The 18,452-nt window shown below is 45.2% G+C and overlaps 1 protein-coding gene and 1 long non-coding RNA gene across 2 annotated transcripts; one reads left to right on the forward strand and one right to left on the reverse strand.

The window, feature by feature from the left end:
- Nucleotides 1-10,307: 10,307 nt before the first annotated feature.
- LOC123172995 (uncharacterized) lies at nucleotides 10,308-12,508 on the forward strand. The gene is made up of 5 exons (XR_006485801.1): nucleotides 10,308-10,652; nucleotides 11,561-11,634; nucleotides 11,729-11,993; nucleotides 12,068-12,143; nucleotides 12,250-12,508. It is a non-coding gene; the product is annotated as an uncharacterized lncRNA (long non-coding RNA).
- Nucleotides 12,509-13,085: 577 nt separating this feature from the next.
- Nucleotides 13,086-17,957, reverse strand: LOC123172996 (F-box protein At5g03970). The gene is made up of 5 exons (XM_044589869.1): nucleotides 16,856-17,957; nucleotides 15,645-15,716; nucleotides 14,245-14,522; nucleotides 13,799-14,145; nucleotides 13,086-13,694 (listed from the first exon to the last, which is right to left on the reverse strand). Exons 1-3 carry the CDS (start codon nucleotides 17,955-17,957, stop codon nucleotides 14,464-14,466), a joined length of 1,233 nt encoding a protein of 410 aa, XP_044445804.1. The 3' UTR covers nucleotides 13,086-13,694; nucleotides 13,799-14,145; nucleotides 14,245-14,463.
- Nucleotides 17,958-18,452: the final 495 nt, after the last annotated feature.

The raw sequence follows: 18,452 nt of genomic DNA on the forward strand, positions 1-18,452 counted from the left end.
TGTCTGTTGTGCCTGTGAAAAAAAATATGTATATCTGTGTGTGAATTCCTGTGAAATTAAATGGATTCAAATAAAATCATGGGATATATAGCCTCTTTGCCGTCTGCTAGTAGACGGCAAAGAGGACACGTGGCAGCTACCTGTATAAACTGGGAACACTATCTGCCTATTTGGTCATTTTGTCGTCTGCTGGCGGACGGCAAAGTGACCAAATAGGACTGGCAAACAGGGTCAGCTATGCCATCTGCCAGCAGACGGCAAAGATTCAAACCTCTCTGCCGTAGGATGGCCGACGGCATAGCTGGACACATGGCAGCTTCTCAGTGCTGGCCGAGCTGAGCTCTTTGCCTCTTTGCCGTCCGCTGGCGGACGGCAAAGAGCGCAGTTAACCCCCTAACGGTTCTCACCCCACCCCACTTCCGTCCGTTATCTTTGCTGTCTGCTGGCCTCGGATTGCGGACGGCATAATCCTTTGCCGTCCGTTTCTAAGAAGCAGACAGCAAAGAAGGCCTTTGCTGGCACATGTTCGGACGGACAGTTTGCCGTCCGCTGGCTGACGGCAAAGGTGTTTGCCGTCCGGGATGTATGCCTTTGCCGTCTACCATGGCAGACGACAAAGAAGCTGATTTCAGTAGTGAATAATCGTATTGCAATAAACATGATCCAATCATATTCATGCTCAACGCAAAAACCAAATAACATTTATTTTGGTCCAACACTAATCTCGAAGGTAGAGGGAGTGGGCGATGGTGATCTTATCAACCTTGGAATCATTTCCAACACACATCGTCACTTTGCCCATAACTAGTCTCTATTTATTTTGCAACTCCTATTTCGAGTTACTACTCTTAGCAACTGAACCAGTATCAAATACCGAGGGTTTGCTATAAACACTAGTAAAGTACACATCAATAACATGTATATCCAATATACCTTTGTTCACTATGCCATCCTTCTTATCCGCCAAGTATATAGGACAGTTCCACTTCCAGTGACCATTTCCTTTGCAGTAGAAGCACTCAGTTTCAGGCTTGGGTCTAGCTTTGGGCTTCTTCACGGGAGTGACAACTTGTTTGTCATTCTTCTTGAAGTTCCCTTTCTATCCCGTTGCCCTTTTCTTGAAACTAGTGGTCTTGTTAACCATCAACACTTGATCTTTTCTTGATTTCTACCTTCGCCGATTTTAGCATCGCGAAGAGCTTGGGAATTTTTTTCACTATCCCTTGCATATTATAGTTCATCACGAAGTTCTAGTAACTTGGTGATAGTGACTAGAGAACTTTGTCAATTACTATCTTATCTGGAAGATTAACTCCCACTTGATTCAAGCAATTGTAGTACCCAGACAATCTGAGCACATGCTCACTGGTTGAGCTATTCTCCTCCATCTTGTACGCAAAGTACTGTCAGAGGTCTCATACCTCTTGATACGGGCATGAGTATGAAATACCAATTTCAACTCATGGAACATCTTATATGCTCCATGGCGTTCAAAACATTTTTGAAGTCCCGGTTCTAAGCCGTAAAGCATGGTGCACTAAACTATCAACTAGTCATCATACCGAGCTTGTCAAACGTTCATAACGTCTGCATCTGCTCCTGCAATAGGTCTGTCACCTAGCGGTGCATCAAGGACATAATTCTTCTGTGCAGCAATGAGGATAATCCTCAGATCATGGACCTAGTCCGCATCATTGCTACTATCATCTTTCAACATAGTTTTTCTCTAGGAACATATCAAAAATACACGGGGAGCTACATCGCGAGCTATCGATCTACAACATAGTTATGCAAATACTATCAGGACTAACTTCATGATAAATTAAAGTTCAATTAATCATATTACTTAAGAACTCCCACTTAGATAGACATCCCTCTAGTCATCTAAATGATCACGTGATCCAAATCAACTAAACCATGTCCGATCATCATGTGAGATGGAGTAGTTTTCAATGGTGAACATCACTATGTTGATCATATCTACTATATGATTCACGCTCGACCTTTCGGTCTCCAGTGTTCCGAGGCCATATCTGCATATGCTAGGCTCGTCAAGTTTAACCCTAGTATTCCGCGTGTGCAAAACTAGCTTGCACCCGTTGTGTGTGAATGTAGAGCTTATCACACCCGATCATCACGTGGTGTCTCGGCACGACGAACTGTCGCAACGGTGCATACTCAGGGAGGACACTTATACCTTGAAATTTAGTGAGAGATCATCTTATATTCCTACCGCCGAACTAAGCAAAATAAGATGCATAAAGGATAAACATCACATGCAATCAAAATATGTGACATGATATGGCCATGATCATCTTGCGCCTTTGATCTCCATCTTCAAAGTACCGTCATGATCTCTATCATCACCGGCATGACACCATGATCTCCATCATCTTGATCTCTATCAACGTGTCGTCACATGGTCGTCTCGCCAACTATTGCTCTTGCAACTATTGCTATCGCATAGTGATAAAGTAAAGCAATTATTTGGCGCTTGCATCTTATGCAATAAAGAGACAACCATAAGGCTTCTGCCAGTTGCCGATAACTTCAACAAAACATGATCATCTCATACAACAATTTACATATCATCGCGTCTTGACCATATCACATCACAGCAAGCCCTGCAAAAACAAGTTAGACGTCCTCTACTTTGTTGTTGCAAGTTTTACGTGGCTGCTACGGGCTTAGCAAGAACCGTTCTTACCTACGCATCAAAACCACAACGATTTTTCGTCAAGTGTGTTGTTTTAACCTTCAACAAGGACCGGGCATAGTCACACTCGATTCAACTAAAGTTGGAGAAACTGACACCCACTAGCCACCTGTGTGTGAAGCACGTCAGTAGAGCCAGTCTCGCATAAGCGTACGCGTAATGTCGTTCTGAGCCGCTTCATCCAACAATACCGCCGAATCAAAGTATGACATGCTGGTAAGCAATATGACTATTATCGCCCACAACTCTTTGTGTTCTACTCGTGCATATAACATCTACGCATAGACCTGGCTCAGATGCCACTGTTGGGGAACGCAGTAATTCCAAAATAATTCCTACGCACACGCAAGATCCATCTAGGTGGTGCATAGCAACGAGCGAGGAGAGTGTGTCCACGTACCCTCGTAGACCGAAAGCGGAAGCATTTAGTAACGCGGTTGATGTAGTCGAACGTCTTCGCGATCCAACCGATCCAAGTACCGAACGCACGGCACCTCCGCGATCTGCACACGTTCAGCTCGGTGACGTCCCTCGAACTCTTGATCCAGTTGAGGCCGAGGGAGAGTTCCGCCAGCACGACGGTGTGGTGACGGTGATGATGAAGTTACTGGCGCAGGGCTTCGCCTAAGCACTACGACGATATGACCGAGGTGTGTAACTGTGGAGGGGGGCACCGCACACGGCTAAGACAAATCTTGGAGTGCCTTTGGGGTGCCCCCTCCCCACGTATATAAAGGAGGGAGGAGGAGGAGGCCGGCCCTAGAGGGGGCGCGCCAAGTGTGGGGAGTCCTACTAGGACTCCCAAGTCATAGTAGGATTCCCCTTTTCCTTTCCGGAGTAGGAGAAAAGAAAGAGGGAAAGAGAGAGGGAGTAGGAAAGGGCGAAAGGGGCCGCTGCCCCCTTTCCCCTAGTCCAATTAGGACCCATGGGGGGGGACGCCTCGTTCCCTTTGGCCTGCCTCCTCTATTCCCGTATGGCCCAATAAGGCCCAATACTTCTCCCGGCGAATTCCCGTAACTCTCTAGTAATTCGAAAAATACCCGATGTCCGAATATAGCCTTCCAATATATCGATCTTTACCTCTCGACCATTTCGAGACTCCTCGTCATGTCCCCGATCTCATCCGGGACTCTGAACAAACTTTGGTCATCAAATCACATAACTCATAATACAAATCGTCATCGAATGTTAAGCATGCGGACCCTACGGGTTCGAGAACTATGTAGACATGACCGAGACACATCTTCGGTCAATAACCAATAGTGGAACCTGTATGCTCATATTGGCTCCTACATATTCTACAAAGATCTTTATCGGTCAAACCGCATAACAACATACGTTGTTCCCTTTGTCATCGGTATGTTACTTGCCCGAGATTCGATCGTCGGTATCTCAATACCTAGTTCAATCTCGTTACCAGCAAGTCTCTTTACTCGTTCCGTAATGCATCATCCCGCAACTAACTCACTAGTCACATTGCTTGCAAGGCTTATAGTGATGTGCATTACCGAGAGGGCCCAGAGATACCTCTCAGACAATCGGAGTGACAAATCCTAATCTCGATCTATGCCAACTCAACAAGTACCATCGGAGACACCTGTAGAGCACCTTTATAATCACCCAGTTATGTTGTGACATTTGGTAGCACACTAAGTGTTCCTCCGGTATTCGGGAGTTGCATAATCTCATAGTCATAGAAACATGTATAAGTCATGAAGAAAGCAATAGCAATATACTAAACGATGAAGTGCTAAGCTAACGAAATGGGTCAAGTCAATCACATCATTCTCTAATGATGTGATCACGTTAATCAAATGACAACTCATGTCAATGGCTAGGAAACTTAACCATCTTTGATTCAACGAGCTAGTCAAGTAGAGGTATACTAGTGACACTCTGTTTGTCTATGTATTCACACATGTACTAAGTTTCCGGTTAATACAATTCTAGCATGAATAATAAACATTTATAATGAAATGAGTAAATAAATAATAACTTTATTATTGCCTCTAGGGCATATTTCCTTCACATGCCACCACGACGGAGCACCTCGCCACCAGCGACCAGCCCCGCTACTCCCTCCATCTCCTTCCTCTCTCCCTCGTTTCCCTTTTTCCCTCTCTCCCTCTTGTTTGACTCACCCTCCCATGGCCATGCCCGTGCAGGTCGTCGCCATGGACGACCAGGAGCTGTCTGCCTTGGCCGCGAAGAAGAGCCCCATACCACCATCGTGCTTTGCCCTGGATCTGGTCCTCTCCAGCAGCCGCCGCCAAATCTGGTCTGCGCTACCCGTCCACGCCTCTGACGACCTCTGCAGTCGCTGGATCGAACCGTCGCCGCCACTTACACGCACGGGATCGAGAAAATCTGTATACTGTGTAGATACGGAGAAGAATTTTTTTTTGAAATTAAAATTAATGGTAGTAGCGTGGGCCCTAGACACGCGCTACAAATAATTAGCAGCAACGCAGGGTGTCACCCGCGCTACTCCTACCTAGTTAGCTGTAGCGCGCTAGTAGAAGCGCGGACACCCGCGCTACTACTAGCATTTTATCCCGTGCCACTACTAGGCTTTTCCCTATTAATGTAAGAAGGCGTTACTTGACATTGGAGATCTCAAACCTCCTGGCCTGGATGGGTTACACGCGGTTTTCTATAAAAGGTTTTGACCAATGCTATGGGATGATCTAATTGAGGAAGTCTGCGGTGAATACATGTAAGATTCCGGTTGGTTGGAATAACACTGCCATTGTTATGATCCTAAAGGTAAATTGATCAGAGAAAGTTACTCAATTTAGATCGATTAGCTCATGAAATGTGATTTATAAGGTAATCTCCAAATGCTAGCAACTCGTTTCAAAGTTTTTCTTCCTGTTAGTCCCACACAAAATGTGTTTGTCCCTGGACGCCTTATCATAGATAATGTGTTGGTTGCTTATGAGAGTTTCCACACAATTAAAATAAAAGGATGGCAAGGTTGGTTTGTGTGCGGTGAAACTGGACATGCATAAGGCTTATAACCGTGTTGAATGGGTTTTTGTGGAAGAGATCTTGCTGAATTTCGGCTTTCATGAGGATTGGGGTCAACCTGGTGATGCAATGTGTGACTACGGATGAGTATTTTGTTCGCTTTAACTCTATTGAAACTGATACTTTCAAACCCACAAGAGGTTTACGCCAAGGAGATCCTCTATCACCATATTTGTTCCTATTATGTATGAGGGTTTAACTGCATTATTTGCACATGAAGAGGAGGCTGGAAATCTACAGGGCGTAAAGGTGAGTTTGGATCTTGGACTTATATTGTGCTGCATCCGGACAATTGGCGAGTTTGGATAAATCTAGAGTTTTCTTCGATCCCAATACTGATGTTAATATGAAGGACCAAATTTTGTGCTTTACTGAATATCATGACATAAGTGCTAAATGATAAGTATTTGGGACTGCCGTCTAAAGTGGGGATGGATAAAACAAACTGTTTTCAGTACTTGATTGATCGTGTCATGCAGAGGGGTGAATGGTTGGAAAGAAATCCTTCTCAGGTCAGTTGCATACACTAGTAGAAAAAGAGGCTTCCATACGCCCCCATTAGTCCCCAAAATAATCGAACCGCGACTAAAGGGGTCTTTAGTCGCGGTTTGGGAGGAGGCCCGCGACCAACTATCTGGGCCCAGCGCGCGCTGGCGGACGGGAGGGGCTTTAGTCGCGGTTGGCCAGACCAACCGGGACTAAAGGAGGCCTCATTTTCAAACTCTAACCCACCCCCCCTGGATCGCCTTTTCAGTTTTAGAAAAAACAAAAGAAAATGATGGAAATGTCAAAAAAATAAAATAAAATAAGTTTCCCATGTGATATGTGGTCTAGTTGTTGGGAAAATTAACAAATATGAATTTCGACTTTATTTGCAAAATCTCTTTGGAAATTCTTAAAATGGGCATAACTTTTGCATACGAACTCGGATGAAAAAGTTTTTTATATGAAAAATCATCTACTCGAAAAGTTACATCCGAATTTAACTGGGGGAACCCCGTTAAACATTTTTAGAATCCTCAAAAACCTAACAGAAAAAAAAGATACAGGGCTTTTAAGATCTGGAGAGGCAAAAAAATTCAAACAATTTCAAATTGTGGTCAAACTGTGGTCAAACAATGGTCAAAATAATTATTTCATTTTTTTAAATTTTGGTCAAATCTGGTCAAACTGTGGTCAAACTGGTGGTCAAACAATGGTCAAACTAATTATTCCAGAAATATTAGTGTTACTAAATAAGTATTGTTTTTTAAAACAATAGTTTCAAACTCAAACAGTGAAATGTGTCACTTCATGCTCAAGCTAAATTCCTAAGGGTTAATAGAATTGACATCCTACTATTGTCAGGAAAACAACAAGTGCAGACTTGGAAACGAGGGAGAATAGAACCCGGAAGTTAAGCGTGCTCAGGCTGGAGTAGTGAGAGGATGGGTGACCGTCCGGGAAGTTAGATGATTTGGAACGATGAGGGGTGATTAGAGATTAGAGGATAAATTGAGCAGTGATGAGGGGTGGTGATTAGAGATTAGAGGTTAAAATAATTCAGAAATTTGAAAATAAAAAAAATAAAAAAAATCGCAAAAAAACCAGGTTTAAACCTACGGAGGAGGCCTTTAGTCCCGGTCAGCCACGAGAACCGGGACTAAAGGACGGGCCTTTAGTCCCGGTCAGCCACAAGAACCGGGACTAAAGCCTTTAGTCGCGGTTCGTAAGAGGCGCGACTAAAGGGGGGGTCTTTAGTCGCGCATATTTAGTCCCGGTTGCACAGCCGGGACTAAAGGCCTTTACGAACCGGGACTAAAGGCCTTTTTTCTACCAGTGATAGGTTATACCATCATATATATGCAATCGTTAACATTCCTAAACAAGTTTGTAAAGGAATATCTGACTAGATGTTGGCACTATTGTTTTGGGGGTGGGGGGGGGGTGACAACCAAAAGAGAATGCGTTGGTGGAAATTATGTGCACCGAAGTGCAAAGGAGGTATGGGGTTTAGAGACATCCACTGTTTTAATTTGGCTCTTCTAGCAAAACAAGCATGGAGGTTAATAGATAATCCAGATTCTTTGTGTGGTACAGTTCCGAAGGCAAAGTATTTTCCTAATGGAGATTTGCTCAATGCTAAATTAAAAAAGGGAGCTTCCTTCCTAGACATGATCTTAAGGAGCTGCCTGTGTTTGTCCGTTTGATTTTTTTTTTCTTCAGAAAGTAACACTGCCGATGCACTCCATTAAACTGAAACGCTGGACAAGTCGACAGCATACAGGTTAAGTACAAACTGAGGTAGATGGCCAGCCCTCACAATCTGGTTGCCATCCCCTAGCAGAGCGCCTCGCACATACATTTTCCTTTTACATTGTCATATGCAACACACAGCAATCATTTAATTGTCAGATGCTTGCTTCAGCTTGTTGAAGCAGCGCCAAAGCTTCAGCATGTAGTGCAGAGCTGACTCCCTGAAGATGACCCGACGCCGTCACAAAGAAAGGCCCCCGATGCCGCGGTAAGGGAAGCTTCAGAGAACGCCCATCACAATCAGCGTCAATTTTAGCATAGCTGAGCAAAGGGAACGCCCACAGCAAGGAACTGATCTTTTCACTTTCAGAGATTCGTATTGCAATCCGTGCGTGTACAGAGCTGCAAGAGACCACCTCCTGTAAGCAACCTACAACCTGAATCCTCAACCTGACAGGCGGGCTTGCCTTGGCGTGCTTGCTTAAAAGGCACCAAGCAAATGAGCCGCAAGAGTAACTCAACACTAATTATTAATACAAGCAAGTCACCGTCTCCTCATACAGAACAGAGGGCCAAATTATGGGTATAGCACATAACAGACCCCGTGAACAGCATAGAAATTGGAAGAACCTACAGCACCATAACGATTTTCTGCATCTCGGCCACCGGAATTCCATCCTAGATACCTGCAGAGCAGCCAATTTCATCAGTCAAAGTTAAAGTTATGTATCTCAATACATTCAGAGAAAAAACGTGGATGTTATGTATCTCAACTTTTTGTACGACTCAAACAGTAAACGTGTACTTCACTGGTACTGTGGAAATCATGCCAAATGCTCTGAAACTGGACCGTCTCAGTGGTCAGCATCAGCGGACAAAACCAACATTAGAAACAGAGAACCGCTACAGGAGAACGGTTCATTTTTTATCACCACACCTTCAACTCTTATTCTTAGCATATTCTCAAGTTTTTGGCTACATCTGTTATTCTGTTCTCAGTGAAGGCAAAAATTAAAATAAAATAAGACCAGCGGTCCGAATAACTCCATTACAGGGAAATACTGGACATCTGGCTTACCGAATCATTTGAAATATTCCTTGTTATCATGGGCACACAAGGGGCTCATGGGGCAACAAACCCAAACCATCTAGTTTATAGCTCATAGACATACATTTCAGAAATGTACGAGCTAGCTAGTAGCTCACAAATAAAATGTAATTTAACTCATGTAGTAGAAGCCTCAACCAAGGGATTGTGCATTGTCTTATTAATAGACACAGTTCCCTCGGCCCAAAATAGATGCATTATTCTTTCTTCACAACAACAAAAGCAATGCTTTGACCACTAGTTTACTGATAATATTAATATGTTAGTAAAAAATTGCAATTTGTGACAAAAGCAGTGTTTACAGTGAATCTGATAGTCATGCCATTTCGATCATATGTTTATAAAGTTTTAAACAGCTAAAGTGACCAAAAGTGCAGAAAATAGACTGCCGGCACGAAAGTGCTAATTTGAGCTCGAGCTCACATGCACTGGATATCTCAGCCATTCCGTGGCGTCAAGATTCGCAACGCACTTCGTATATTCATATGTACTCCTAATTGTATATCTTGTCTATGTCTGTGTCAACACCCACCTACCTACCCCACGTGATGCCACTGTCGCCGTCGCGCTCGAACCGGCTCAGACGGGGCGGCTGTGTTCTGAGCCACGGCTCGGGCTTCATACCTTAACGGCCACCCTCCCCATCTTATTACTGTCTCACCAACACCCATCTCTGGATCCTTCCTGCTCCTCCTCTCTCCTTATCCCGTCCAACCTCGCAAGAAACCAGATCGGCGGCCATGTCCTCTCAGCTTCTTCCTCGCACCACCATGGGGAGCCGCTTCCGCTCATCCCTTGTCCGCATTGCGGTGGCAATGACGTCTCGCGGTCGGAGTCCGGTTCAACAAGTGCGTAAACAAATATGTACGATTTCTCTTCCGATCCTAGATTTACTTTCTTTTCCACCATCACCGCAGGCTTGACTATGTGGCTGTCAGGCCCGCCAACTGTACCAGTTCATTGGATGAGCCACAGTACCGTCAGCTATTGCCGGGAGGAGCTATGACCGTCGATCTGTGATCTGGCGGCCGCGAGGAGAACTTACCGCTTCGCCGTTAATGTGTGACCACAGCCGTCGATCCTCATCTGGACGGCCAGAGTTGTCGCGTTCTACTTTTTAAAAGTTACCGCGCTGTCTTTTACCTGTCAAGCGTCGCTTTCTACTTTACCTGAATTCTGCTTTATAAACCACCCTCCGGCTTGTGGAGAGGGGATCGGGATTATTCTGGGCTTGGCCCTTGTAGCCGCCGTGTTCCGGCTGGCGAAAACCCTAGCTCTCTTGCTTCGGATCTGAGTGAATCCATCAACAAATTCCCCACCAAATTGCTTGTTTTCTTCGATCGCTTGCAATTTTAGAGACAGCCACTACTAGGGCCTGTCAGTGGCTTCATGAGATCCAACGACACTTACCTGCCGGAGCTAAGTCGCCATGGCCTCTCCTCTCCCAGGGGTACGGATTGCAGCAGCCGCTCTCCGTGCATCCAGCCTCGTCTCTCCAGCACAGATCTCGCCGGGGGCAATGCTTTCCCTGGCGGAACACAGATCGACCACCAAGCCGCACATGTACATCCCCAACCACAGGTTCAGCAGTCACCCACTCACCGTGGTTCTTCGCCGTGCTGCTCGTCTGACGCCCACCGCATTTTGGTGCTCCTGGCCGCACCAACCTGCTGCTTGTCATAGCGTTGTTGGTTCTGATTTTCGGGCAACACAACAATTAGGCTTTCTTCCTAGTTAAAAAGATCCAGGTGGCAGCGTGCAAGATGTACTACGAACCTATGTAATCCCAATTAGATTTTGGTACTAAGCGCTCAGCCCTTTTAGCCGTGATGGTTCTTATTTCTGCCTGTACTCTCGTGTTAGCATGGTTTTCAGTAATAAAATACTACTGCTGCCAGTCATGAGTACTGTTCCTTCCGTTTAATTACCAACCTTACTATGCGATGATGGGTGTCACTGTGAGGAACTGTACTTTTCGGCAAGTGATCATCCAGTACCTTCAGTCATCATTTCAACTCACCTGCTTCACCACATCTAATTAGATTTGTAATCAGGAGTAAGATCTACTGTTTTAGAGACTTGTATTATTATTTTAAAAGTTTTCTCTCGCATTACCACCATTTTTAGTGCCAGAGATTCCTGCAACAGTTACAATCAAGCCTTTCCGCATTTGTATAGCTGGATGTGCACTAGCGAGATCGTCTAATGCATTTACAACTAGAAAGATCTGATCAAACAATTATTGGTCAACCAAGCATTTTCTCACCAGAACTTGCTAAACCATTTTTCTGCTACCTTTGTTTGCTAGGCATCCATTTCTCTGCAACATTTTGTTATCCATGATGGCTATATGCTTGACTGTGCACTAAGTATTTTTGCCAAAATTATTGGAATATTCAGTTGTCCTACGACTGACGGAAACCTGTTTCCACATCCATGATTGCTCAGTCTTACTGTTCCTTTCTTCCCAGGGAGGTGTCTGACGAAGGAAGCTGCGAGGGGGACACGGCGGCCGATGAAGTATGACATTACATCATCCCAAATGGTACGTAGCTGTGCACTTAGATGTTTACTGGACCAGCCGATCCTCAATCCGTAGCACCTAACAACTGTTGCCCAATTATCTTTCCTACTTGCAGTTCATTATTCCAGTGCCACGCCCAGAGGGCTGGATGGTGCGAATCTTTGACAATTGACATGGTGACAAAAATAACAAATGTTTTTGACCCACTGTACACGAAAATTTCTAATAGTCATCCGACCAAGGAACGAGATCAGGGCACAGACTGGGAGTTGCACAATGCATTGTTTTCATGTTTGAACGAATTCTATGCTGGATGGCCGACGAAGCAAGGAAAATTGGGGCGTCAAGCACAATCCAACCACTGATGCCATCTTCATACTGTAAGACCCCGCATCCCAGCCTCCATGTGTTTTCGGCAATATCTCACACACTATGTCCTGTGCCACATTTCCAGAGCCGAGACAGGGACATGCATGATCCACATCGCTTGTCACTTCGATGGAGAAAAGCTTAAGCTTCAGCTTACAAAGGTCAACTCTTTCTACATCCTTACTTGTTGTAGTCACCTTCACATTCTTAAACTCCACAACTAGATATTTATTCGCACTTGGCACGTGGATGCACATAATTGCACAGCACAACGTCTCCAAAACAAAGAAGGACGCCCTCCATGAGTGTGCTTGAAGCTTCAGGGCAACTTCTCTGCACTTGCGCACAATGCGTGGCATCTGATTCTGTGTTCAACAACTAGGAAGGGGCCTGCAACAGCGCCATTTGCGTTAGACTGATCATCAGACACTTGCCGCTATCTGCCTTCTAATCGTTATGTGCCAGACTGACTTTTGTAAATATCAATGATAATATCATGAACGACAACTATTTCTGCTTCGACTTACTATTTTTCTTCATCCTTTCTTTTTATGAAGCCATGTTGAGCTCATCCATGAACGTGCGATCTATGGCGCCTATCAAGCTCCCACTTCCTATTTCATTCTTTTTCAGTCCTTGTGCGTGGTTACCTTTGTTTTCATGTTACATTTGATCATTTTCGGAAATGGAAACCAGAGGCTGCAACCATGTTACCTACTCCCTCCGCTCCTAAATATAAGTCTTTTTAGAGATTTCAACAAATGACTACATACGAAGCAAAATGAGTGAATCTACACTCTAAAATATGTCTACATACATCCGTATGTTGTAGTCTATTTGAAATGTCTAAAAAGACTTATATTTAGGAACGGAGGGAGTATATGTTTTGTATCGGCTCCCCAATTATTCCTCCACACCGCTATGTTGTCTATCGCTTTCCCATTCATTGTTCTGCAATTACAGCATTGCTATCTGAAACCCAGAGCCCTCCCGACCCCCCTGCCCCCGGGGCATCCAATACATCAAGCATTTCTGGAACGCAGCACATTTTGTTTCTGGAATACATGCCACAGGTTCAACACAGGCAGAGAGAACACATATTCTTTGTTTTCACACATAAGCCACAAATGTAAATTAGAAGTGACTGCTTACACGCTGGGCAAAATAGAACTGGGATTTCATGCACTTCCTTGCCACAACAGCTGGGATGGAAGCTAACATTCTCCCAATTTGATTGCCTACTAGTCCGTACCTCGGTTGACAACAAGGTATGAACACAAAATACATGCCACTAGTCCTCGACACTTTTTTGCACTTAACCAAGTGGGTATTGGGAGCACTCCCGAGCTAAGTAACAACTCCACCAAAATGCGGAAGACCTAATTACTACCTCATTGTCTTCGTTACAGTACTCATAGTCAATCAACACAACTGATCACCACCTTCAGAGTTCAGAACAACACTTCCTCGATCATGAAGCTTGGTAGCTCACCCTTGTTACCTTTCGTCGAGGTCACTTTGTAAGCAATCTGCTTCTCAGATAAGCCAACTCGTTTTGCAATCACTTGTGCTACAATTGTTTTTTTGCAATACAGGAGTACATACTATGCTTATCGTTTCCCAACTCAAAATTCACCTCTTCCAGTCGTCGTTCAAGGTACAGACCATTGTATTCCCTGTAATAGTGGTCAAGCATGACCCATCTGTCCTCCCTGCATCACATGTTGTTTTTACTTGTTATCAGATGCTCCATAATTATGAAACCAACACAGAAACATGTCATCAATTTTTATGAAAGGATGAGGAATCTACTCACACTTCACAGGGCTCATTCATGATGTAGTTGTAGTTTCTGCAAAGACCTCCATTGCTTTCCTTACATCCGCACAGATTACGCAAAGACCTCTTCACAAATGACACATTTTTCATCGATCCAAAAATACTACCTACTATGCTATACACCTTAGCAAGGTTGACATTATTCTACCACAACTGTTTTATCAGGTCCCTGTTGTACACATCAATGTGCTTTTGGGACGGCCAGTGGATAGTCTCACCGAAATTTAGCGAAAGTGAGTGGTTAGTCCGTAACAGGCTAATAGCCTTATCAACGCTGGGCATTCACACCGAAGGGACCTTGTGTTCTCCACACCAGCTTTCCCCCTGTAAACATAAAGATTGTGTTCAGAAATCGTATGCTTGACATAATCTTCGTCTAATTCTACGAGCATACACATTAATATCAAACATAGATTTCCTCACCGAACATCGGCAGACAATTTCCTGCATGCACTTCACCCTCTCCACATTTAACTAGCTTTTCCCATATCTTATACCAAATCCTTTCCTCCCAAGAATACAAGTTGTACAAATCATATGCTTCTCCAAGCGAGTCAAAGGTACCAGTACCCAGCACTTGAATGATTACATTATCTGTCGTCGGCTTTTCCGTGGACACCCCCACTGCCTTCTCGAACGTGCTTACACGGGTAGTGCAAGGTGCCTGTTGGGGCCAGCAGCACCAATCCGCAACCTGATAACTGATCACACATGGTTGCGTCAATCATTCTAATCCAGCAGTCAAAAAATTTGCATCCAAAACTACAGTAACTGATACATAAAACGATGGATTACTAGCTTGAAAATTGTAAACAATCAATGCATGGCCATAGTCATCCTGAAAGTTCAGTACTTCAAATTCTTCAGAGTAGTAGCAGTAAGCAGTTATGCTTTCACTCTAAATCCAAAGGACACCATGCATTGATATGGGGCTCATAGATCAAACTAATAGTACAAACTAACCAGCAACCAGAGCAATTCGTATCAAACAATCATTTTCCACCAGTAAACAAACCACCTCTGAATTTAGTACTAATACTGCTAAAAATGTATACTCAATTCCCCTCGCCTCTTATTCCAATCAGGAGCCTGGGGATTCATTTTCCCCGTGGACAGCTCAGACGTGGGAGGCGAGCTGTACTTTCTCACCACTGCCGCCTGCACCACGCTGCATATTCGTCCTTTGCCGCTCATAGCCGCCGTCGGCGCACCACTACAGATTCGTCCTTGGCCACTCAACGTCGCCGCTCCTGACGCCGGGCAGACCCGCTCGTCCCCGCTCAAAACTATTCCCTCGTGCAGCACCACCTCAACCACCGTTCGCCTTGTCCCAAATGCCGGCGAACCTTCCGGCACCAGGCTCTTCCCGACCTCCTAAAAAATAGTGGGTCTGTGCCATCCAAAGCAGAGAAAACTAAGCAGTCTGTCGCACAAACTTCAAATCGTGCTGTACGCTGGAAGAAATCGGATCAAAACGGCATACCTGTGGACTGGCTGCATTAGGAACTCCATGGCGCGTCGGGTCGCCTGTTCTTCTTCTCGCTCCCTCTCCCCTCTGCGGCGCTGGGGCAGAGGAGCCAGGGTTTGCATTCAAGACGAATCTGGCGTCCTGTGACGGAAAGTAAACTTTCTGGGCCACGGATCACATAGATTCTAGCGGTTCTGACCCACGGCTCAGTCCGTCACAGGTTGACGGGCGCCCATAACTTGGCCCACCTCACAGCTCTGACGCATACGTATTATCTTACCCCACGCATTTTCCCACAATCCAACAGGCATCGTATAAAAAATTAGTCTACATCCCAACGCCTGCACGGACGCACCTGATATCGCGAGCATATGAGCTCGAGCGCAATTACTCCGTGTCCCTGCCGGCAAAGCATTGATACATATAGCTTGGACCAGACAAATCATGTTAGTGGATCATGGCAGATTACATATGCAAATTAGATAGACACTGAGAGATATGCTGAGAATAATATTTAAGCAAGCTGCCTTGCACTAGAACAATCATCCATAAAACTGCAATAAATTGAGCAAAAGGATAAATAGAAATACAAAAAATTAATGAAAGCATGCTCTTCAAGTATTCTGACAATCATCAGTTCACTAGGTACAATAATGACCCAAAATAAGCAGCAATGTGAAATGATATAGTTATCCCGTTTATATGAAGGAAGCATGAAGCAAATGGTCATGCATAGTTACCAAATACTCACGTAGAGGTAACACAGTATAAATGGCATTAGGATGTGATAGATCCATAACCACGAAAAACTAATCAAAGGCATGTAGCAACTAGTAGTAGAAGTAAAACAAACAAAAAATACATCCATGATGAACACAAAAGAGGACATATTGATTACCACTTAACATATTCGCAAAGAGGGGAAGGGTAATGAGTTTTGAGTCATCTGGGAGCTAGAGGGAGCAAAACCTGCATTATCAGAAGGAACTGGGGGAGTACTAAGGAGGAGGTAAACTGAAAGCATGGCAGTTCGATTGAACAGGAAGGCAACCGGAAGTATTCACATCCAGTAGAGAGGATAGAACATTAGCAAATAAAAGAGAAATCAGGTGGTTAAAGGCATAAGGAAGAGAAGCAGGGCCTGGAGAAAACGTCAAAGATGCAGTCTGCCATCAATGCAAGGAGGTGACCGGGTGAACATGTAAGCAAAGAGTTGTGGATGATAATAAACAGATGAAGACAGTTTGCTAGCTCTGACTTGAACAACAAAAATTACAGAAGTGAAACTAAACAATACACCAATTGCAGGCCATCGCCTGGCTGCAGAGAACATACAAAATTATATACCACTAACAGATTATTTTTTCTAACAAATCATAATAATTACATACTACAGAAAATAATCGCTATATGTTGAAGAGGTCATCAAGCAGCAAAAGGAACAAGTGATATGACACTACTTAAACTTGTTAACTCAACAGGAAAGGATGAACCATACATGCCATGAACTAATTATCAAAAATTAACTTGGTTTTGTTACAACGAATATCTGAAGACATGCTTTACCTGCAGCGTAGACACTTCTGAATGGATGATAATGAGAAAGGGGGTAGGTTCCAGAAAGCTTCTTGAACTTCATTGACTCAAGATGGACCGTAAAGACGACGTGATCTGTCCACACGAATACCACATTATTTTCCTCCTCGAGCCCTGGTATCAACATGTCAGTCTCATCAGAATTCAGAGAAATTAGCTTGTCCAGTTCAATGGTTCTTCCAAGCCCCCATGAAGCGACACCATCACAATCAGTCTTCATCTTCCACAACTGGATGCTGCAGTCTGTCTGGATGAGTAAACCAAGGCCACCACCCTCTGCCCGCATAATCAAGAACATGTACTGGCCCTCTTCAAGGATATGCACCGGCACCCGTATCACAGCTAGGCTTTGCTTCTCCAAATCGAACTCGAGAATTCCATCCATATTCCCAGCAAGCTTCCAGTAAAGGGAATCCCCAACCAGCACAGCAGGCTTGTCAGTAGAAACCAAGGTGGGAGCATCACTCATTAGAACATCAGACGGAAGCTGTGTTGAGACAAGATCACCCCATGTGCCAGTCTCTGACGAGTAAACGCAGGCAAGCGCCCGCCTGTGTTGCTCGTCGTCGTTGTCTGCCACTGTCAACACCACCTGGAAGTGCTGGGCATCGTCTCCGGCGGCACGAGCACGAAGCACCGCCCCGTTGATCGTTGTCTTCTCTGCATGTGCCGCAACCCCCGGGGGCACGACAAGGCGGTGCTGTTCGCCGGTGACGGGGTCCCACACCAGGATCTGGTTCTTAGGTTTGTTGAAGACGAGCACCAGGCCATGGCGGCATCCGAGGGACATGAACTGGTCGCCGTCGCCGCGCTGCAAGGAGAAACGACCGGGGGAGACACAATCCGGGGCGTCGAGAGTGGGTACGAAGGGCAGGGCGTCATTTCTGCGGAAGAAACCGAGGAGGGGAGGGCCGCGGCGGTGGTGGATGCGGAAGCGGCGGGAGAATCCTTGGTCGGAGACGAGGAGGCGCCAGCGCTTGCAGACGGCGGAGGCGCGGGGCAGGGAGGAGGGCTGCGGGGGCAGGCGGACGAGGATCTCGCCGAGCAGGTCGTCGTCGCCCAGTGGCTCCATCGCCGGCGAGCGGGGTTGGGGGTGGTGGCGGCGGCGGCGGCTTCGCCTCGCTGCTCTTGCCGTCGTGCGGGCTGTGCGGGATGTGTGGTAGGTGGAGTCGAAGCAGCAGCAGCCCAAAATGAAATGTGGAAATGGATCGGCCCAAAGTTAGACTCAAGAAATCCGTTTGTATTTTTTTTTTCTCCCACGAGGGTGTGTATGATATGATTCATATCTCTCATATCTACGCTATCTAAATCTACATCCATACTATTATTAAAAGAGCAAACATAAATTCTCTTATAGCCACACCCAAAAATATACACATGATTACTAGGGACGTCTGATCAATCCAATTAAATCACATCCGACGGTATCTGCCACACAAACTAATGCCCCAGATTAAATGTTATGCCGGCAGACCACCTTACGCACTCTCTTCGTCCTTAATTAGCGGGGATTACTATCCCATAATTTTCTCTCTAGCCTCGTGATACATTGACGATCCTCTTGTGT

This window comes from Triticum aestivum, unplaced genomic scaffold, assembly GCF_018294505.1.
Source record: "Triticum aestivum cultivar Chinese Spring unplaced genomic scaffold, IWGSC CS RefSeq v2.1 scaffold19435-4, whole genome shotgun sequence".
Taxonomy (NCBI): domain Eukaryota; kingdom Viridiplantae; phylum Streptophyta; class Magnoliopsida; order Poales; family Poaceae; genus Triticum; species Triticum aestivum.